This window comes from Catharus ustulatus, chromosome 6 (genome assembly GCF_009819885.2).
Source record: "Catharus ustulatus isolate bCatUst1 chromosome 6, bCatUst1.pri.v2, whole genome shotgun sequence".
Classification (NCBI taxonomy): Eukaryota; Metazoa; Chordata; class Aves; order Passeriformes; family Turdidae; genus Catharus; species Catharus ustulatus.
The window spans coordinates 2,164,207-2,185,731 of record NC_046226.1 but is presented as its reverse complement, the minus strand read 5'-3'; the positions used below and the strand labels follow the sequence as shown (position 1 = coordinate 2,185,731).

The window sequence follows — 21,525 nt, the reverse complement described above, 5'->3', positions numbered from 1 at the left end:
CCTGTGTATTTTATAATTCATTGCATAGCTAAGTTGTGGAATATATATATTTTTTTTTGCCTCTAACAAGCTTGAAGCCTTTTCTTCCATATCTAAAGGAATATTATCCGAGGAGGCATTTGGGTAGGGGGGTTTGGAGACCTGCTGCTTTCTGTGTGTCCTTTGTCAGTGGTGGAACAGCTTCCCTGTGCCTTATTAGTATTGCACTCTTGCATTTCTTTTATATCAGAGCCCTCTGCAAATAAAATTTTCAAAAGCTGCTGCTCTTGCCGCTGCGAATGGCGGAAAATAAAAGATGATGGAGTCCTGGGGGGGTTTCAGCAGTCAGGTTAGCAAACACTGAAACAAAGCGTGGCACAGAGCCTTCCCCTAATTGAATCCCTGGTTAATTTGGTCCTTGCTTTAATTTGCCCCCTGCTCCAGACATGGAAGGATTCTCACTGAAAACAGCCCAAAACGTGCTTGTTTATTTTGTGTTTTGATCCTGGCCTGCCAGTGCTCCCGGATAATTCAGTCCCCAAAGGCAGGAGCTTGCTGGGGGAAGCTGGAGCTGGGGAATGTGGAGCCCCTGTAATTAGATGACAACTCCAAAGGGTTATTTAGATCTTGCAGTTGGCTGCTCAGCACAGGCTGGGACCTGCCCCACAGTCGCCCGGCTCAGCTGCTGCTGTCGGCCCCCGAGAGGCTCCAAACTTGCCCAGTTTGTTTCTGCTTGCCCTGGTGTTTGGGCATTTTTAATGGAGCTGAAATTCAAACCCACGGAAAGCTGCAGCCCAGGTGTCTGCAGGATGTGGAGACTTGAGCTGCCTCAGTGCCACTGTGTCCCTAATTAAACCTGGTGCTGCTGATGGAGATTAGTGCAAGCAGGGGAGGCCTGATGGACTTTCCATCCAAGGCTCTTGGCAAGGTTGAGGGGATTTTTTTTCCCCCATCCTGTTAACTTGATCTGGGAATTGGGGAAGGGTGAGGAAGAGGAGGATTGCAGTTTGTGACAGCTTTTTTTGGCAGGGAGCAGCACCAATTCCAACCATCAAAGGCAGGGTGAGGGTTGTGCTGATCCAGGCATGGAGCTGCCATCGGCGTCTGCCCACCGGGAATGCAGCTGGGTGCTCAAAATTCTACCAAACAAACCAGCCCTGAGAGAGCTCAAACCCACATTCCTGATGTGTTTTTGTGCTTGGACTCCCCAGATTCCTCCCCAGAAGCACAGCCCAAGTACATCAAAGGTGGCAAACGCTACGGGCGCCGTTCCCTGCCGGAGTTCCAGGAGTCGGGGCAGGACTTTGCCGAGGTGACGGTGATCGAGCCGCTGGGCGAGGAGGCACATCCTGCACACATTGCTGCTGCCCAGGAGGTGAGCAGGGAGGGCTGGGGCTTGGGGTGGCTCTGTCACCTCTGCTCATGGCTGCTCCCCACGTCCAAGGGGGTTGGGATGTGCTTGGAGCAAAGGCATTGGTTGCTCTGCTCTCGTGCCTGTCCCTGGGATGGGTGTTGGGGTGGATTTGTCACCTCGGGTTGTGGCTGCTCCCCACATCCAAAGGGGTTGGGGTGACCCAGTGCCTTTACTGGCTGCTCTCCTTGCCTGTCCTGGGATCAGCCATGCCTCCCTTGCTCCATGGGAATAGGGAAGGAGCTGGGAGTGACGTGGCTGCAGTGTGGGCCAGCAATTAAGCAAGGGCTGAGCCTCTGTGGCTAACGAGGTGTGGGCTGGGAGCAGACTGAGCACGTCCACATCCATTAGTGCAGCTGCCAAAATCTGGCCATGGCTCTGGCAGAAGGGATGAGGAAAAGGGGTGGTGGGCAGCAGAGCCCCCCAGCCAGCAGCTGCTTTGGGACAGTGGCATCTAATTGCTCCAAAAAAAATCCACATTCCTGGTTTTGTGCTCCAGATTTGTGGCTCTCTTTGTGCCAGTGCTTTCAATCCCAGGATCTCCTCTGGCTTCCCCCAGACAGGAAAGCCAAAGGAGCCAAGTGGCTGGAATTGGTGCTGTGTGTTAGAGCACAGCCACAGCGGCGTTTCCCTGGAACTGGGCTGCTTCCAGCCTGCCCTGCTGTGCCAAGTATTGTTGATTCAGGAGCATGTGGTGGGAGTTTTTCCACTGGGAAGGAGAGGGACTGCTGATTTCTCCCTCCTTTCTCTGGTAGCTTCACTTGGAGTTGGGAGCCTCTGCAGCCCCTGTTGTAGTGCAAGCAAAGAAAGTTTCCAATTTCCATGGTTTCACTGTTGTTCCTATGCAGCTGACCTTAAAAATGATTAAAAATCCCTCAAACCAACACCTCAAAGAAAAGCTTTTCCACCACACCCAGCTGCTTCTCCCTGCTCCTGGTGGTCTTTGCTCACCACCCCAGGGATGCTCATCCATCTCCTGGTGTGGCCACATGGGCTGCCCTGACCTTGGAATCGATGTTAATCCGCCCACACTCCCCAGGGAAGTGATGACCTTGGTGGAAGAGGCTTCTCTAATCTTACCCCTTGGTTTTAGCTGTCACAGAGGTGTAAAAGGCCACTCTATTAACAAGGGCAGTTAATTAACCAGCTGGTGTGTAACCACACTGTGCCACGGGGGCTGGATCAGTCTCCTGCTGGGAATGCTTGTTGCACCTTTTGGGCTGGTTCATTCCTTTGCAACTGGAACAAAAAGCAGGCTAAACTTGTGAAATCCTCACCTTATCAGCATTGCTCTGTTTCCAAAGCAGATCCTCTTGGTATGCATGGCAGTGACTTGCTGGAAGGTGTTGAGGGGTCCCAGGGGAGTTTTGGAGGCTCTGACTCGTTGGGATTTGGCCTGGAGCAGCCTCTGCCCAGCTCTCTCCTGTTGTGTGTACAAACACACTGCTGCTGCCATTCCAGCCTGGCCTGAGAACTGGGGCAGCGTGGCTTAATTGGTGCTTGCTCTCAGTGCCAATTAAAAGGGCTCAGGCTCTGTCTGAGAGGTTTCCTTCCCTCCCTCCCCTGGTAAACACAAGGGGAAAAGGCTGGGAGGCTGCTCTGGGATGGGCTGCCCAGGGAGCCTCCCTGACCTCCATCCCCAGGGGTTTTCCAGGTGCTGTTGGATGAAGTAATGAGCAGCTTTGGCCCTGCAGTGATAGGGGGGTGCTGGTTGGATCCTCTGACCTGCAGCAGCTCGTCCCCATGGATGCTGGCTGTGCTGGCTCCCAAACCTCCCTGGGGAGCATCCATCCCCTCCCCTTCTCCAGCTGCTGGCTCTGCTCTGGGGCACATCTCTCCTGCTTGCAGGTTCATGGAATCCCAGGATGGTTTGTGTTGGAAAGGACCCTAAAGCCCCTCTCATTCCAAGCTTCTCCCATGGGCAGGGCCAGTTTTCACTAGTCCAGGTTGCTCCAAGCCCTGCCCAACCTGGTCTTGAGGTTTTAGAATCTGCTGGCACACCCCAGCTCTGTCCCTTCAGTGCCTGCTGGAGGGAGGACATGCTCTGCCATGCTTCTGCATAGAATTGTTTCCAGCATGGCCTGGCATTGGAGCAAAACATTCTGGGAGGCTCAGGGTGAAACTGCTGCTTTTGGGTGAGACTCCCAAAGTGGGACTGTCCTGGAAAGCCAGGATTTGTGAATAACAGCTCAGGATAGTGCCTGCTCCCAGCAGCAGCACATTGCTGGAGTGGCTGATGCTTTGGAGCTGAAGGCAGAGCAATTTGGCAGCTTTTTTGGGCTGCTGACATGCGGATGTGGGAAGAGCAGGATCCATCAGCGCTGGGCTCACCTCGCGGCGTGCGGAGCTCCCGATCATCATTTTAATTAGCAATATATTCTGGGGGAGAACAAAGGTCTGTCTGGCTGGAGCAGATGGCAGGGGGGAGAGGAGGCTGCTGCCTCATTCTGGGCACAGCACACGGCCCAGGCTGCAGATGCTCGCCCGGCCCTGCGCCGCTGCATTCAGAGCCGTGGCCATCTGCTCCCCGGGCCGGCCCAGCACGCGCCTCCCCGAGGACAGCGCATTCCTGCCGTCCCCCTGCCTGTGACCCGTGGCCAGCTGTAGCCCTGCTGGGGCTAGGGGACAATGAGGGGCTGACACTGGCATGTCCTGGCCCCCCGTGCCTGCCCCAGCCCCTCTTTGTCCCCTCGCTGGCGGTGGCCGACCCCGAGCCCCCGGCGCACAAAGGGACCCCCGAGCCCTCTGCAGGGAGGGAGGGGGGGTCACTCCAGTGCCCCAGGGTCACTTCAGGGGTTTGCCAGCCCCAAATCCCCTGGCTTTGTTCAGCCTCTTCAGGTTGTTGGTGTTTATGGTGTTGTTGTGGTTTCATTGAAGCCCAGGATGGTTTGGGTTGGAGGGGGAGCTTAAATCCCATCCCGTTCCATGGGCAGGGACAAACCCTGTCCAACCTGGCCTGGAACACTTGGGACAGCAGCAGCTTGTCTGGTTTTGCTGAAAGTGCTTGAAGTGAGGGGCTCTGGTGCTAAATTAATCTGATTCTATACAGAAGTGTGTATATTGCTTATCCAAAAAGACTTGGACACAGAGGATCTGCCTTCTGAGCATCACTGCCAGGTTCCCCTCAGTGTCCCAGCTGTCCCCAAGGATGAGTGGCTGCAGGGTGACATCCCTGACACCCAAACCAACCCTCTCCCTGCACAAAGTTTTCTGCATTTTCAGATGGCAATTCCACCGAATCCCAGAATGGTTTGGGTGGGAAGGGACCTTAAAGCTCATCCCCATCCCACCCCCTGCCATGGCAGGGACACTTCCACTGTCCCTGGGTGCTCCAAACCCCATCCAGCCTGGCCTGGGACACTTGCAGGGATCCAGGGGCAGCCACAGCTGCTCTGGGCACCAGGGTTCTGCCATTCTCTTTGTAAAGAACTTTAGGGATGGGATTTAATGTCCCCTGCTGCCTCAGCTCCTGTTTTCTGTCCCTCATGGGACACTGTGGTGCTGTGGCACTGAAGGGCCCTTGCCTGGTCCGGAGCTGAAACGGGAGCAGCAGCAGAGCTAAAAAAACTCCAGTGACTTAATCCAGTTTCCATGGCAACGTTGTAGATTAATGGCTTTTAGCTGTAATCTGAATGAGACGTATTGAACTTTTCTGTGATGATTTAGAGCCTCTTTATGTCCTGGGTGACTTTGACTCCAAATCCATCAGTCACGTGCAGGCAGGAGTGTCTGCTGGTACTGCTGCAGCAGCAACATCTGCCACTGCTAAAGCAGAAGGGAATGTTGTGGGGCATCACGTGGGAGTAAATACCCTGGGCTGCTACAAGGGTGGCAGGGATGAGACAATGTGTAGTACATGAGGAAATCACCTTAAATGCTGTGCTTTTGCTCCTGGTACTGCCTGGGCTCGTGGGATGATGCCAGAGGGAGCAGGATGGTTTAAGACCACCAGAGAGTGTTGTTTTGGTTTTTTTTTTTCCCTCTGTTAAGCTCAGTAAAAGGCTTGTTGATAGCACAGCTCTCTCCTAATGCAAAGCTGTACTTAGTGGAGGAATTGTGAATTTGGCTTGGCTGAATGTGAGGAAAAGGATAACCCAGCTCTGTGCAGCCTGTGATCTTCCCTGCATCCCCATCCCCTCAATCACCAACACCTCAAAGAAAAGCAGCATGGTTTGCTCAGAGTGCAAACCTCTCCCTCGCTCCCCAGCAGCTGCCAGGCTCTGATCTGTCCCCTCTCCTGGGTCATTTGTGGGGCTTTGGGCACCTCTGTGGGCTCTCCCCACCGGAGAGCTGCACGTGCCAGAACAAGGCAGGATCAAAGAGCCCTGGATTTCCCAGCCCAGCCTGCAGGGAGATGAAAGCCTGGTGGTGTTGCTGCAGCTCCTTGGATGCTGATCCCAGAGTCCCTTTCATTCAGGGGATGTCTTACAAGAGTAATAACCCAGGAACCTTTTGTTTTCTCCCCAGCACTGGAAGACGCGAGGCAGCGAGGAGTACGAGGCCGAGGGTAAGAGCAGAGAGCAGCACCTGGATGTGCCAAAATTCTCATTTTAGCTTTGAACAGGGATCAGAGGGGCTCTGGGTGTGTGGAGCATCCCAGCCTGGCAGGTGCAGCTGGGGATGAAAGCTAAGGCAGGGCATGTCTTGTGCTCCCTCTGCCCTCTTCATCCTGCTGTGGGTGCTCCTGGTCTCCCTGAGCTCTGTCCTGGTCCCCACTCCTGCCCCAGGGGCTCTGGCTGTAGTGGAACCTGGTGGGCACTAGATGTCAGCAGGGACCAGTCATTAAATGTTCCCTAATTGTCACAGAATTATAAATTCTGAAGTGGTTTGGAAGAGACCTGAAAGTTTATCCAGTCCCACCCCTGCCATGACAGGGACACCTCCCACTATCCCAGGTTGCTCCAAGTCCCATCCAACCTGGCCTTGGACACTTCCAGGGATGGGAATTTTCTCTGGGTAAACTGTGCCAGTGTTTTACCATCTTCATCATCAAAAACTTCCTTTTAATTACATCAGCACCTCTTCCATATTCCATATTGCTCTCTAACCCCTTCCCCATCCAAAGGGGCCAGCTTTTTTCTTCTGAAACTGCTCTTCCAGCCCCAGGAGATGACCTTGCAGCTCCCTTGATCCCATAACTACCCAGGGGAGAAGGGAGGGGTCCCTTTTCCATCCATGCCAGCAGCTGAGGCAGCAGAGCAGCCCTTCCCTGGCCATCAGACACATCCACATTCCCAAAGATCCTCCTGGCCACAGTCCCAGTGCTGGTCAGTCTGCACCTGCTCAGGCACTGCAGTCCCCATCCCTGGAGGGATTAAAAGCTGTGTGGATGTGGCACTTGGGGACACAGGTCAGTGGTGGCCTTGGCAGTGCTGAGGAGCAGTTTAAAGGTTTTTTCCCCAACCTCAGCAATTCCATGGCTGTGTGGACATGAGGCTCCTTCCCCTCTGGTGGCACATGAGTGAAATGCTGAGCAGAACCTTCTGCTGGAGTCTGACAGTGCTGGGACCAGTGTCCAAACCCCCAGCTCTTCTGGCCCTCACTGCAGCCACCAGAGCAATGTCCCCCATTTCCAGGACAGCTGCGCTTCTGGAACCCCGACGACCTGAACGCCTCCCCTGGCACCTCACCGAGCCCAGAGTGGATTGAGGAGAAGCTTCAGGAGGTCTGTGAGCACCTGGGCATCACCAGGGATGGCCACCTGAACAGGAAGAAGCTGGTTTCCATCTGTGAGCAGTATGGGCTGCACACAGCAGCTGGGGAGGTGAGCGACCACATCCCACCACTGCTCCTGCCTGACCCCAAAATCCCTCAGATAGGGACCCATCCCACCACTGCTCCTGCCTGGCCCAAAAATCCCTCCTGGGATTCACCACAAGCACAGGAGGCTGCTTGGAAAGGAATTCCCAGCTCCTTCAGAGATGTTTTTGGTCCCAAACCATCAGGCTGCTGTAGTAGAAGTCAGAGCCGTGGTGTGCGTGTCTGCTCATGCAATCACAGAGTGAACTGGAATTTAAAAGCATGGCTTGGATTCCAAGCATGTCTCCTTAATCCTAGGAATTTTCTAGCTAGACAGCAAATATGGGTTAAATATTCATAGGTGGTTGGTTTTGACTTTGTGGAGGCCTGTGGGCTCTTTCTGTCCTGTAGCAAGAGCCCACAAGAAAATGAAATCTTGAGAAAAAAAAAAAATGCTCTTATCAACTTAGGATTTAGTTTTATTAAAAAAGTCAGGTTTTTTGCATTTTAAGATAACATGGCTTGTAATAATTTCCTCCACAAAACATTTTCTGAGCAGGTATTCCTTTGCAACATCCACAATGGAATGTTTTCAGGGTATTAAGGCAGAAAATGGAAAAGATAAACTGTAGACAAAGAAATCATGAGGGACTAATCTGAACATCTCCAGTCCTACTTTTGAGAAAGCAGGGTGCCCTGAAGCATAGAACAGATTTATGATAACCTTGCAGTGTCTTAGGGTTTTTTTTTTCCCTTGCCTGGTCACTTCTAGCTGCTCAGGGTTTGGCATCTGTCTCAGTACCTTGAGCTGAATTCCTGAGGTCACACTGTCTCAGGATCAGAAGGAAATGAGTTTTGGGTTTTTTTCCCTGCTGCCTCATTAAACAGCAGCTCTGAGATGACCAGGAGCTTTTTTTTATGATGTATGTGTGCCTGCAATTTTCCACATGGAGAATATGGAAATGTGTCAGGCTGATGTAGCAGGTAACTCTTGCCTTGCTCTTTTTGCAGCCTTGGGAATAGGATATCTTGTCTGTGCCAGATTTTTTTGGCCTTTTACATGATTTATCTCCTTGCAGATGCTTGAAGAGGTGCTCCATAACCTGGAGCAAGATGGGACCATGAGCATAGAGGATTTCTTCTATGGGCTGTTCAGAAATGGGAAATCTCTCACACCTTCAGCATCCACTCCGTACCGGCAGCTGAAACGTCACCTCTCCATGCAGGTGAGAAAGGGAGAGCTGAATCCTGGGGTGAAGGCAGCAGGAGAATCCCTGAACAATTCCCACCCTCAGTTCCTCAGTGTCTGTCCCTGCAGGGGCAGCTGTGAGGGTCCCAAGGTGGCAGTGAGCTGCTGCATGCAATGCTCCAAAAGCAGATTTCAAATTCTCTCTCAGAAAAAGCTCTCGTGGGGGAGATAAAACAGAGAACACCCTCATGGGAAAGGGGACATGGCTCCCCTTTGAAAGTTTTGTGGCTTGGAGGGGGCTCTGGCAGCCTGTGGAGTGCAGTGTGTGACTGGTAGAGCCCTGTAGAATTCCAGGGTGGTTTGGAAGGGAGATTAAAGCTCATTCCACCCCCTGCCATGGGGCAGGGACACCTTCCACTATCCCAGATTGCTCCAAGGTCCATCCAGCCTGGCCTGGAACACTTCCAGGATGGGACATCCAATATAAACTGGGTGCAGAGGGAAGCACTGCCTGGGATAGGCTGGGGACATGCAGGTCCCACATCTCTACTCCAGTTTTTGCTTTTTTTTCCTGAGAGTTTGAAATCTGCTCCCTGTCTTTGCCTGGAAGCTGAGGGCTCTATCCAAACCACTCCACAAGTGCTCCCTGCAGCTGCTTTAGGGGAAGTGGCATTCCAAACCAAAAATGACCAGTGGAGAACCCTCCTGGAGCACTGAGGGCAGCTCTGACAAACTGCTCGGCTCAGATCTGATTTAAATCCCGAGTGCCTCCTTGTGAGGTCAGCAGCGACACTCCCGCTGCTTTTTTGCTTGGCAGTGAGGAAAAGCAGAGCTTAATCCTTAATCTCTGGAGTAGTGCTAGGGAAATTCCATTGATAAACCCCTGTGGGCACTGCCTTTACCCTCATCCTCTCTCCCAGAGCTTCGACGAGAGCGGGCGGCGCACGACCACCCCCTCGGCCATGCCCAGCACCATCGGCTTCTCCCTGTTCTCCAGCCTGGATGATGGCATGGGCTATGGCTGTGTGGAGGGAGTCCTGGACTGCTGGCACCAGGAGGGCATAGAGAACAGCCAGGAGATCCTGAAGGTAACCCCCAGCTGCACCTCACCCCTGGTTATGTGTATTTTTTTTCTCCCTGTGTTGGATGCTGAGTATTTATTTTTTTCCTTCACAAAGTCTGGTTTTTTAAAATTTCTCACAGAGAAGCTGTGATTGCTCCATCCCTGGAAATGTTCCATGGGGTTTGGAGCAACCTGGACTAGTGGAAGGTGTCTCAGGGGGCTGGAACTGGATGATCATTAAGATCTGTTCCAACCCAACCCATTCTATAATTCTATAGAAATTCCCAGTGCTAGTGGCAAGAGTTCTGGGAAATTTCCAATTATTTCCTTCATGGTGCATCCCAGAGAACAAGAAGCTAATGATAAAAATAAACTGATTTCCAGCATAGCTTGAAGAGGTCACCTACATTTGTTAGGAAGCAATTTAATTCCTTTCCTTCCCTGAATAGCTGCACCTGCAAAGCTCTCAGCTCTGGGGTGACCTGAATTATTGCTTGTGCTGAGGTGGGACAGCACTTGAAACCCTGCCCAGCCCTCAGTGTTCCATTAGACAGAGCAAAAGGGTGATGGGGGTGAAATCAGGTACCTGAAAAAATCCAGCCCTGCCCATCTTGTTAGAAGCTGTGGATGGGAGAAGATAATTTCATGTGACCATCACTGGATTCCCAACAATGATGACTCCTGGCTTTTAAATATCCTTGTGGACAGAGCACAGGCTGGAATAACCTCTGCCATTGCTCAGGATTTAATCCCCACTTGTAACCTTGCACTATTTGAGGGGGTGGGACCAACCTTCACCAGATTTGTGTGTCCACCTTCACTTTGTTGCTTTCCACTGGAAAATTGATTTGTGTTGGTGTCACTGGGATGGTTTCTCCAGAGTCTGCAGTGTTTCAGCCCCACCACAAATCCTTTGTGCTCTTGCAGGGTTAGGTTGAACTATTTAGGTTGGAAAAGTCCAGCTGTCAACTTAGCCCTTGTTCACCACTAAAGCCCATCCCCAAGTGCCACATCCATAAGTGTTTTGAATACTTACAGGGAAAGAAAATGCCTTTCTTCAAGGCTTGCAGCACCCTGGGATAGTGGAAGGTGACCCTGATATTTATTGTCCCTTCCAGCCCAAACCATTCTGGGATTTTACAAAATTCCAAGCAGTTGCTGATAACTTCCTTTCTAGGAGGTGAGATCCTCACCATCAAATCCTTCCTGCAGGGCTGTTCCTGTTTTTTTTGCAAGAGTTGGTTTTGTTTAACACAAACATCCCCAACCACCTCCTTCAGCAGCTGATCCGTGCTAAGTCTGGTCCTGTTAGATCCTGCAAGGGAATTAATGCATTTCATCAGGGCTGGGCTTAATTTCCTGTTCTTGCAGCACAGCCAGGACACTTCCCATCTCCACAGCAGCTCTGCCTTGCAGGGAGGTGGCAGAGATGTCTGCTTCATTGCCCTGGGGGCGTTTGTGACAGATTAATTAGCCAGCAAAGATCTCTTGTGAGCCTGCTCCTTTTATCCTGTCAATCCCTGCACAAATGTCCCCAGGCTGCTGCAGGAAGCTCGTTCTGCTCAAAGGCCACGTTGTTTCTGCAGGCTCTGGACTTCAGCTTGGATGGGAAGGTGAACCTGACAGAGCTGACGCTGGCACTGGAGAATGAGCTGCTAATCACCAAGAATGGGGTGCACCAGGCAGCCCTGGCCAGCTTCAAAACGGAGATCAGGCACTTGATGTGAGTCCCAGGGATTGCTGGATGTGCTGCCTCCTGCAGCTGATGGGTGAGGGTGACCCTGGGGGCATTGGGGTGGCACTGAAAGGCTCAGTTCTCTGTTGGAGTGCTCAGAAACATCCAGCTGTCTTGTTTTGCGTGGGAAAAACACTCAAACCTCCAAGGGCTGCAGAAAAATGTAGTTGAGAAATAAGAAATGGAAGTAGCAGGCTGTTCCCAGTCTGGGAGTGGTCACTGCTGTCTGCAGTGATGCCAAGGAATGCACAGCTCAGGGCAGAGGCTGGTGGAGGTTATCAGTCCTTTAATCCAAACTGATTTGGGGCATTGCAGAGGTTCTGCCATGTGGTAGATGTGGAGCTGAGGTGCAAACCCACTGTAAATGTTTTTCCTGTGAAAGCCACCACAGTTTGACTTTGTGCTGGACTCACCAGGCAGGTTTCTCTGTTTTAAAAGAGACCTCAGAGCCCCTTCCAGGGGGCTCCAAGAGAGCTGGAGAGGGATGGGGACAAGGGATGGAGTGACAGGACACAGGAATGGCTTCACTGCAGGGATGGATGGGATATTGGGAAGGAATTCCTCCCTATGAGGGTGGATAGGCTGTGGCACAGGGTGCCCAGAGGAGCTGTGGCTGCTCCTGGATCCCTGGGAGTGTCCAAGGTCAGGTTGGACAGAGCTTGGAGCAGCCTGGGACAGTGGAAGGTGTCCCTGCCATGGCAGAGGCTGGAATAAGATGGTCTTGAAGGCCCCTTCCAACCCAAACCATTTCAGGATTTCACAGCTGAGGGTCTCAGGATCTGTGGGGACACCAGGACATGTCCAGAACTATTTGGGTACAGGTTCAAATCCACTGACTAAATGCAGTTGATGAGACCCTGGGAGATCTTTCCAAAATTTTTCTCTGATGTTTCAAATCCCCTTTTTGGGGGAGCAGTGAGGTCTGACCTAATCTAGACTGGCTCTGCTCTGCCCAGGGAGAGGTTTGACCAAGTGGCCAGGGAGAAGGAGAAGCTGAGGTCGGATCTGGAGAAAGCAGAGAAGCTGAAATCCCTGATGGCCTCAGAAGTGGACGATCACCACGCTGCCATCGAGCGCCGCAACGAGTACAACCTCAGGTAGGGCACCTGGAGCATCCCCTGCCCTGGCACTGCAGGGGCTTGGAGACCACCTGGAACAGCACTGGCAGTTAATTAGTGCTTTGTTTTAGTTTTTTCTGCTTTTACTTACAGTTAGGATTAACAAATGCACAATGGAAATGGGGTTTTTTGTGTTTGGGTTTGGTTGTTTGCTAAGTTTTATCAAAAATACAGAGAGTTTGACAGTTCTAGCTACCTGCCAGAAGTGAGGAAAATGCAGGAAGATTTAGTTGCTACAAGGTTTCTTAAAGCTAAACAGTCCAATAGAGAATTAACACATATTATTTATGCTTTTAACTTAAAAACTAAATTCCCATGACCCTCAGTGTGACACTGACCAACCACAAACTGCTGCCTGAAACCATGAACAAGAAGGAAAATGAACACCAAGAGAGACACCACCTAAAATCTTCCATCTTGTCCCCTACTTTACTATAAAAACCTCAAATTGCAAACCCTTCACCGTGTGAAATCCCAACTTCTATTTAACTGCACACCCCTGATTTTAACTCAAATTTAGAAGTAATCTCCAAGGCCTCAGTGTTCTCCAGGGGGTCAGTGCCTGAGAGCACAGAAAGCTCAAAACCCTCAGGTTTCTGGGATCCAACAGCCACCCAGTTCACCCCCAGCAGTGTTTGTGCCCTGTCTCTAATGAGTGCTGTCCCCTGCTGTCCCCTGCTGTCCCCTGCCCCTTGCAGGAAGCTGGATGAGGAGTACAAGGAGCGAATTGCTGCTCTGAAGAACGAGCTGCGTAGGGAGAGGGAGCAGATCCTGCAGCAGGCCAACAAACAGAGGCTGGAGCTGGAGCAGGAGATTGAGAAGCTGAAAACAGATGAGAATTACATCAGGGACCGCCTGGCCCTGGCCCTGAAGGTAATGGGGACTAAACACAGATGGGATTTCCCCCAGAAACAGGGATACTCTGGGAGGGGGAGTGATTCTTGCAGTGTAGTCCTTGTTGAAAGGATGAGTTCTGGGCTGTGTTTAGCTGGCCAAAATCAGCTAAATTTAAGCAGCAAGATGGAGGTGTGTCCATGGGAATTGGTGTTTGGGGCACCTCAGTGGGTTGTTCCATGGATTCCCAATCTCCAGTTCAAATCTCTGCTGCCATCAAGTGCAGTGTGTGCATGGGCACACCTCTCAGATGAGCTGTCAAGCCAGGAGATCAAACATCTTGATCAAGTTTAAAATGCTTTTTTAAAAACAAACCATCCATAGCAAACTTGCTGTTAAGCCTTTTGGTAATTTATCAGAAGTCCAATGTTCACACTTGCTGTGGCAGGAGCGAGTTGTGTGTGGATGGATTCATAATTCCTGTCATCACCTGAAGCTTGAAATAGTGTCCTGCTCTGGCTTGATTGGGAGTTGCCCTTATTTTGATGAGTTAACCCATGCTGATTTTTTTTCCTCCTCCAAGTGCTGAGGGTTTGTGGGGTTTTTGTTTGGTGCAGGAAAACAGCCGCCTGGAAAACGAGCTGTTGGAAACGGGAGAAAAACTGGCTGAGTATGAAAGTCTGGCAAGCAAACTGCAGAGGAACTTGGAAAATGTCCTGGCTGAGAAGGTAAATCCTCCTTTTCCCAGTGGGGATTCAGAATTAAATCACTTTGAAGTTGCTGCATTTGTGCTGCCAGTTTAACTGATATCCAGAGGATTTTGGGGTCCCTATCCAGATTATTCAGGCACAGCTGCCTTGGTGATGTGGATTGCCTTCCAGCTAAGGAAAATGGAGATATTCCACCTTGGCTGTCATTTTATTCTAATTAAAGCAGGGAGCCTTAAAGTGAAGCAGTCATCCTGCAGATCTGCAGGGATTTTTTCTTTCCCCTAGCCCAGAATTTTGGACAGGCCCAACTTGCAGGTCCTCTCCAGGAAAGATGATGCAGGAGGAGTGAAGTTTTACATGGCATCACTGCTGGAATTAGGTGAAAATCAAGGTGAACAGCTGTTCATGGCTGTTCATTAAATTTTTCAGAATATCAGCTTCTCCAAAGATGTTTTAAGTTTGGGCAGCCACAGCTAAGGTTCATATTTTGGGGTTTTCAGCCTTCTTTAAAGCTTGGGATTATTTACCACACTAAGATGTACATATGCTAAGGTAGAAAGTGTGATCTGGAATCAGAATGAACATGAGAGCTGTGCTAGGTGGCAGACAGATTTTTTTTTAGGGAAGTTTCTCATTTCCTACTAGGAGAAAAGTGGGGTTTCTTTATTTAAAATAAAAATCCAGAGTGGAGAGGGAGTGCAGGACTGCTTGGAATGGCATCCATGCTGTCCTGAGCAGGGCTGCTGGGTGGGTGGATAATCAGATATTCCATCCCTGTGTTCCAGTTTGGTGACCTGGATCCCACCAGTGCAGAGTTTTTCCTGCAGGAGGAGAGGCTGGCCCAGATGAGGAGCGAGTACGAGCAGCAGTGCAGGGTAAGTGGAGCTGAGACCTGGCTGCTGTGTCCACCAGGAACATCACAGAGCCATTTGGGTTGGGAAATCCCTCTCAGATTGAGTCCAGCCATTCCCCCTGCACTGACCATGTCCCCAAGTGCCACATCCTCACTGCCAGCAGCAGCACAAGGCAGGTTGGAAAGCTCTTCCCACAGAATCAAGAGGGTGAGGTGTCCCCAGAGGGTCCTTGGAGCCCAGTGAATTCAGAGTTGCAGGAACTTAGAGGAGAAATAAGATACATCCACATCTTGGCTTTTAGACCAGAAATATTTTTTAAATGAACTTGAGAATAGAAAGTTTGCTCTCAAAATACTTTAAGGTGAGCATGCAGGTTTTCTGTTTATATCTGCAGAGGTACCAGCTCATCACAGAGAAGCTGTGGCTGCCCCTGGATCCCTGGAAGTGTCCAAGGCTGGGTTGGACAGGGCTTAGAGCACCCTGGGGTAGTGGAAGGTGTCCCTGCACATGGCAGGGCTTGGAACAGGATGATCTTTAATGTCTTTTCCAACCCAAACCATTTTGTCATTGTGATCTGTTCTACAGAATCCTTTCCATTCAATAAAGGACTGCCTTTGCAAAAGGTTGTTGGATTGGAAACAGCATGGCAGCTCTCTTAGGAAGCTGCAGTTTAAAAGCAAGAATTGTCTAGAAATAGGATTTCAATGGATACTTCTCAATATTTTTGAGGGTGGCAGATACAAATCAGTACTCAGGGTTCACTTCCTGGGCCTTTCAGACCTGCAGGATTCTGTTTGTACATTCAGGGAGTTGTTTTCCTCAATAGCTGCTGTTCCTGGAGTGGAGTGCACAGCTCTTGGCACAAACCCTTGGGGTGTTCTGCTGGCAGGCAGGAGGAAGGAGCAGATGGTAAATGCAGTAATGAGGGGATCTCTTTCCTAATTTGATCTTTTGCTTCTGATTTGATTCTTCAAGTAGATGGTGTTTGAGGAGGCATTTCCCAGCTGTTTGAAAATGTTAGTAAAGCTGCTTTTTAATAAAAGGTCACAGGAAGAAGGAATAAAGGGAGAGTTCCTGGAGCATGTTACACTTTCACCTTTGAGAGTTTGGTGTTGTAGAATCATCAGAGAATCCTAGAATAATTTAGATCAAAAGGGATGGATTTTAACATCTTGTTCCCCCTCTTGCCTTGGGCAGGGACACTTTCCCCTATCCCAGGTTTCTCCAAGCCCCAGTGTCCTTGGACACTCCCAGGAGCAGCCAGAGCTTCTCTGGGCACCCTGTGCCAGGACCTGCCACCCTCACAGGAATTTGATCCCTTCCCTCTGCCAGTGAAGCCATTCCCCTTGTTTGGCTGACAGGAGGATGACTCTGGCACTGTGGGTTGTTGACAACTCTTTGTGCTGTAATTCCCACCTAGATGTGCTGTGATGGGATGCTCAGCAGCCTCGGTTCCTTTTCACTCAGCTTTTTTCCTCCCTCCCTGTCAGGAGCTGCAGGACCAGATTGATGAGCTGCACTCAGAGCTGCAGGAGTACCGTGCCCAGGGCAGAGTGCTCAGACCTTCCCTGAAAAATTCCTTGTCAGAAGAGTTTGACATCGACATGAAGAGTCATGGCAATGGTGGGATTGAGCCTGACCAAGGTAAAAGAATCCCTCCTGTGGACTGAGATCTGTGCTGCAGGTGTTTAGAACATCTTAGAGGTCATTCCATGCAAACCTTCCCAGGGAGACTTGGTCACCACCTCTAATTTGGTGTTTAATGTTGATTTGGTCTATGACTGCTGAACCAAATTTAAAGGTGAAATGAATGTTTGCAGTTACTTGGTTGTGTTTGTGATGGGAGTTTGAGAGCTGCTGAACCAATTTAAATTGATTAAATAATTCTGTTGAGAATGATAAATATTTATGTACTGTATAGTTAATGTTTTTATAGTTACATAAATTATTACCTGATTGCTATTTCTAAAGGACTTGGTTCAGAAGACTGCAACCCATTAAATATGAGCATAGAGGCAGAAATGGCCATTGAGCAGATGAAGGAGCAACACCACAGGGATCTGCATCACCTCAAACAGGAACTTGAAGACACAGTAAGTGTTGGGAAGTTTCCTTCCCAAACCAATTTAGGATTCTATGATCCCAGTGAGAAATAAAGCTGAGCACTTACACATTCTTTCCAGGGAAATTAATACAAGATGCTGAAGTGCAGATCAAAATATTCAGTGGGATGAATATATAAAACTAGATGGAAATATTGAGGAGAGCATCCCTGTAGAACATTCTGTGGGAAATGAATGAATCCATCCTGTTTTCCCTTCTGTAGGTGAGCCATTATGAAAAGCAGCTGGATGAGACAAAAACCCACTGGGAAAAGGAGCAAGAGGATATGAGGCAGAAGTATGCTGAGGAGATGAATGGCATGGAAAAGCAAATCACTGGCCTTAAAAATCAAATAGCAGAGCTGCAGGGAGAGGCAGCAGAGCTCAGAGAGCAGCAGGAAAAGCTCGACTGTAAATACAACGAGGAGAAAAACAAATTACAGATGCATTTCGATGAGGAGAAAGCCAATCTGCAGGAACTGCTGAGGCAGGAGCATGAAGATGATGTCAGGGCCAGACTGGAGCAGGTGAATGAGAAGTTCAGGCAAGAAAGGGAGGAGCTGATCCAGAACAGTGTGTGGGTGGAAGAAAAGATGCGAGTTCTGGTGCAGACGCTGCAGGAGGAGAAGGGGGAGCTGGAACGGGGCTTCCACGAGCAGGTGAAGAGGCTGGAGGAGGTGCATGCCCTGGAGAAGGAGGAGCTCCAGGAAAATCTGCTGAGGAAACACCAGCAGGAGCTGGAGGAGGAAAGGTGAGTGTCACTTTGAGTGAATGTCACCTTGAGTGTCCCCTCTGTGGGGACAGTGGTGGCCAGGGTGAGCCCAGAGCAGGTTCCCTGCTGGGGAATTCCAAGTGTGCTGATTGTCCAGGGCTGTTCCTGCTCTGTCCCACAGCACTGGGCTGCTCTCCAGGGTTTTTTCTCTTCTGACCTTTCTCAAGCAGATGTTTAGATTCATTTTTAGCTCACCCAGAGGCAACAGCAGTGTTAAAGCATAACCAGGTGTGATTAACTGGAGCTCTGCTCAGCATTCCTGTGCTCCACAAATCCCTGCTTGGTCCTTTTAAAACTCCTGGGTTTTCTGAGTTCTTTGCTGAAGAAGGAAAGGGGTGGCTGGGAAGTGCTTTTAGCCAACATGGAGTGTCAAAAGAAACTGAAGCCACCCTGGGATGATGGGGGCGAGAGCATCTGCCCCCCCAAAATCTGAGCACAGGGACTGAAGGGCACATACTGCACATGAAACCTTTTCTGAGGACATTTCATGAGTTGTTGCACTTTTCCAAGGCAGTTTTTCTTTTAAAGTTTCATCCAATTGCCTCAAATTTAACTTACAGCTCCCAGAAACGCCCATCCAATAGTCAGTGAAAAAAAAATTAAAAATTCCAACTTGTTTTATTCAACCTAAAAAGCAACTTAAATCTCTGAGGTAGTTTAGTAATATCTTATGTTAACCATGTCTAGGAAAAAAATGGCAAGTGACTATAACAGAAGAGCATCTCATGCACAAACTCAGTTTTCTGTGGACACACAAACACTTGTGAATAAATATGAAGAAACCCTCCAGAGTCTGGAAGGACGTTACCAGCGAGAGCTGCAGGAACTTGCTGAGCAGCAGAGAGAGGAGAAATCCCAGTGGGAGTTTGAGAGGGATGAAATTGCTCAGGAGGTTGCTGAAGCCCACGAGCAGCTGAAGGAAAGCTTGGCAAGTGAGAAGGCTGTTTGTTCTGCCCTGAGCCAGGAGAAGGATCTCCTGGAGAAGAATTTCAAGGAAGAAGTGAACAAGCTGGTGTGTGAGAGGGAGCAGCTGGAGAAGGAGCTGAGAGAGCTAAGGAATGCTGCCCAGGAGCAGGAGGAAAAGATGAATGAGAAAATAAGCCAGCTCCAAAATGACCATGAAAAAGAGCTAAAGGAGAAGGATGAACATATATCAACAGTGGAGCAAAATGGGAAACTGGTTAGGGAAAGGCTGGAGAGACTGGACAGTGAGTATAAGAGAGAGAAAGAAGAGCTCAATTCCAAACTTCTTGCTTTGGAGACTTTAAACAGAGACATTTGTGAAAGGGCAGAGACAGAAAAGACTGAGATGGGTTTGGAAATCTCAGACCTCCGAGGGAAAATACAGAAATTGCAGTGGGAAACACGGAGCTTTTCTGCCCTGCAGAGCCATTACAGGGTCCTGGAGAGTGAGTATGCAAAAGCCAAGAGCCAGATTGCTGCTTTTCCTGCTGCAGCTCCTCTGGGGGATGATGGGGATGTTCTCCAAAACCTGCAGAGGGTACATGAGCAGGCAGTGAAGGAGAATGTCAGGATGGCTGCCCAGATCCTGAGGCTGCAGCACCGGCTGGAAGCAGCAGAGCAGGAGCTTCTGCCACCTCCCAGTCCCAGCTGCTCCCACTCTGGCTCAGAAGCAGAGGAAATGGATCCCAGTTTTGAAGGGCTGCCCAGTGATTGTCAAGATGCAGCCATGGGAGCAGATTTCAGTGTCCTTCCACCTCTAGAGGCTGATACTACAGACCTGGAAGAAATGTCAGAAATGGATTGGGATTTGGAGGAGGGATGTGTGAAGGCCAGAGCTGGTGGCCCCCCTGAAGCACAGGGGTGTTGGCTCCAGGGAAGTCAAACAGCTCTGGATGCTGATGGCAGCCAGGATTGTGACAAGAACCTTTCTTGGGTGCTGCCAAAAAAGAGAGATCTGGAGAAAGCTCCCAGGCCAAAAACGCTACAAAACGGTGTCAAACAACAGAAAGTTCCTCTGGTAAATCACAGAAAAAATGAAGGGTTTGTTTGTGATGCTTTGAAGATGCAGGTGGAGCTGGAGAGGGCTGAAGAACTGAGTGAAGCCTCTCTCCTGCTGGATCACACTCCTGGGGCAGCAAATGGTGACCTGAAGAGTGTGATAGCTCAGCTCTGGAAAAGGATGGAAGAGCTGCAAGACAGATCCATGGCACAGGCTGAACTTCTGTCACTGCAAGAAGAAATTCAGATAGAAAATGAGGATCTGAAAGCTGAAGTGATGCAGTTAATTGAAAAAAATGAAGTGCTGGAAGACAACCTGCGTAGGCTGAGAAGGCTTCATGGTGAACAAGAAGAAAATGAGGTGGAAAGCATCAAGTTTGAAGAGGAAAACACCAAATTGCTCATGGAAGTTAAAGAATTGGAAGATGTCAAAGAACTGGAAGATGTCCAAGACCATGGAAACTCAGATGTGCCCAGTGACACGAGAGGTGGGAAGCTGGCAGAACACCCCAGTGCATTTATGGGCCAGCAGGACAAGAATTCCCAACGCGACAGCGCCGGGAAAGAAGCGGGACAAGCAGGAATGAGGGAGCCCAGCACAGAGGTGAAGCAGAAAGCTCTGGCTCACCCAGAGGCAGAGCAGAGGAAGGCCAGAGTGACCCAGGGCTTGCAGAGCACGTGCACTGAGCTGCAGCAGAAGGTTGACCTGCTGAGGTAACGTAACGCGGCGTTAGCCACTAACCCAGCGCTGCCTTGGCTGCTCCTTTAACCACCCTAGTTTAACTCTGGTTTAACTCTGAGTAGCAAACAGTGCCATGGACTCCTAACTCCTCTAATCATGGATAAAGACCACTGGAATAAATAACTGTGTGTGACTTACTGCTCTCCTAAGCAGGAGCACCTGCCAGCTGTCCTGTGTGTGGATGTCACCGTCACCGTGTGTAGCTCGTCCTCCAGCACAAACTCATTTTATTTCCATGTCCAAAATCCATGGTAACACTTCCAGAGTGCTTTGTAGCTTTTACTAATATTCACTTCACTCAGTTTGTTCCCTTCTAGAGCTGAATGTTGCTCGCAAGGCTAAAATTGCTCCTGTTTGTGCCTCAGTATTTTGGCGAATGCTGTAGAATTATGGTAATTTGAAATTCTAAAAGTGCTTCTATTTTTCTCAACATTTAGATTAATATTAGAGAATTATAGGGACTTTTTTTCCAGTTAGGAACCCCTCAGGAGTGTGATATATGGTAAATACAGTTATAAAACATATATTCATTATATTATATTCATCATAGGTTTTACCTACTTATTTTTAACTGCTGTATTCCAGCAAGGATTTTTTTTTTTTTTATGGATAGAGTGGCTACAAGTGGTTTAATTATTGTTCAGCACCAGCTTCCTGCAGGAAATTGTTCTTTCAGGTGTCCCACCATGGCTAAGTTATTTCTGTGCAGTCTCCTGAGGACAGAAAAGACAATTTCCAACCATGTTGTTCCCAGAATTCTGAATTCCAGTTGGGGAAACAGCTCACTCTCCTGGCAATATTGAGGTGTTCAGTTATTTGTAGCTTAAGGGGCTGAAAGATATGTAGAATATTAGTGTGAAAATTAAAATTTTAACTCATTTTAGCTGCTCAAAAAACATGCCCCAAAATCCCAGGTTTTATTTTTAAAAGTTTGTTGTAAAAAATTTGGGGTTTTTTGAACACACTGGGAAACCCTCCTGCTGAATTAATGTAAAATATAAATACACCATTTATACACAGAACAAGGCAATTGTAGCTTTGTTTTTGTAGCATTACAGGTAGCTCTGACTTGTAGGATTTTTTCCCTCTCTGGGTGTCCTACAGGAGCTGTTCTCACTTGTCTCCTGTGTCTGCCACAGGTGTGAGGCCGAGAAGCTCCGCGAGGAAAACGCTGTCCTGAAAAATGAAGTGACTTTGTTAAATGAGGAAGGGAGCGCTTCCAGCCTGAAACTGAGGGAGCTGAACGGATCCAGGGAGGAAATGTGGTGAGAATTCCATGGGGAATGTGCCCTGTGATGCCTTCAGGCTGTTGCTG

General features: G+C 49.5%; 1 protein-coding gene across 10 annotated transcripts in view; it reads left to right on the top strand.

Moving 5' to 3' along the window:
• Positions 1 to 21,525, top strand: part of NIN (ninein) — a 57,537-nt gene that overhangs the window by 17,627 nt on the left and 18,385 nt on the right. For 9 of the 10 annotated variants that reach the window (XM_033062698.2, XM_033062697.2, XM_033062699.2 and 6 more), the window contains exons 4-18: positions 1,191 to 1,354; positions 5,858 to 5,897; positions 6,967 to 7,154; positions 8,209 to 8,355; positions 9,239 to 9,406; positions 10,968 to 11,104; positions 12,073 to 12,213; positions 12,933 to 13,107; positions 13,686 to 13,796; positions 14,564 to 14,653; positions 16,123 to 16,276; positions 16,604 to 16,725; positions 16,959 to 17,485; positions 18,194 to 20,182; positions 21,350 to 21,475. In XM_033062698.2, the coding sequence (XP_032918589.1) occupies positions 1,191 to 1,354; positions 5,858 to 5,897; positions 6,967 to 7,154; positions 8,209 to 8,355; positions 9,239 to 9,406; positions 10,968 to 11,104; positions 12,073 to 12,213; positions 12,933 to 13,107; positions 13,686 to 13,796; positions 14,564 to 14,653; positions 16,123 to 16,276; positions 16,604 to 16,725; positions 16,959 to 17,485; positions 18,194 to 20,182; positions 21,350 to 21,475 (4,279 nt within the window). The remainder of the gene's footprint in view (positions 1 to 1,190; positions 1,355 to 5,857; positions 5,898 to 6,966; positions 7,155 to 8,208; positions 8,356 to 9,238; positions 9,407 to 10,967; positions 11,105 to 12,072; positions 12,214 to 12,932; positions 13,108 to 13,685; positions 13,797 to 14,563; positions 14,654 to 16,122; positions 16,277 to 16,603; positions 16,726 to 16,958; positions 17,486 to 18,193; positions 20,183 to 21,349; positions 21,476 to 21,525) is intronic. The other variant, XM_033062705.2, reaches the window with a different exon arrangement.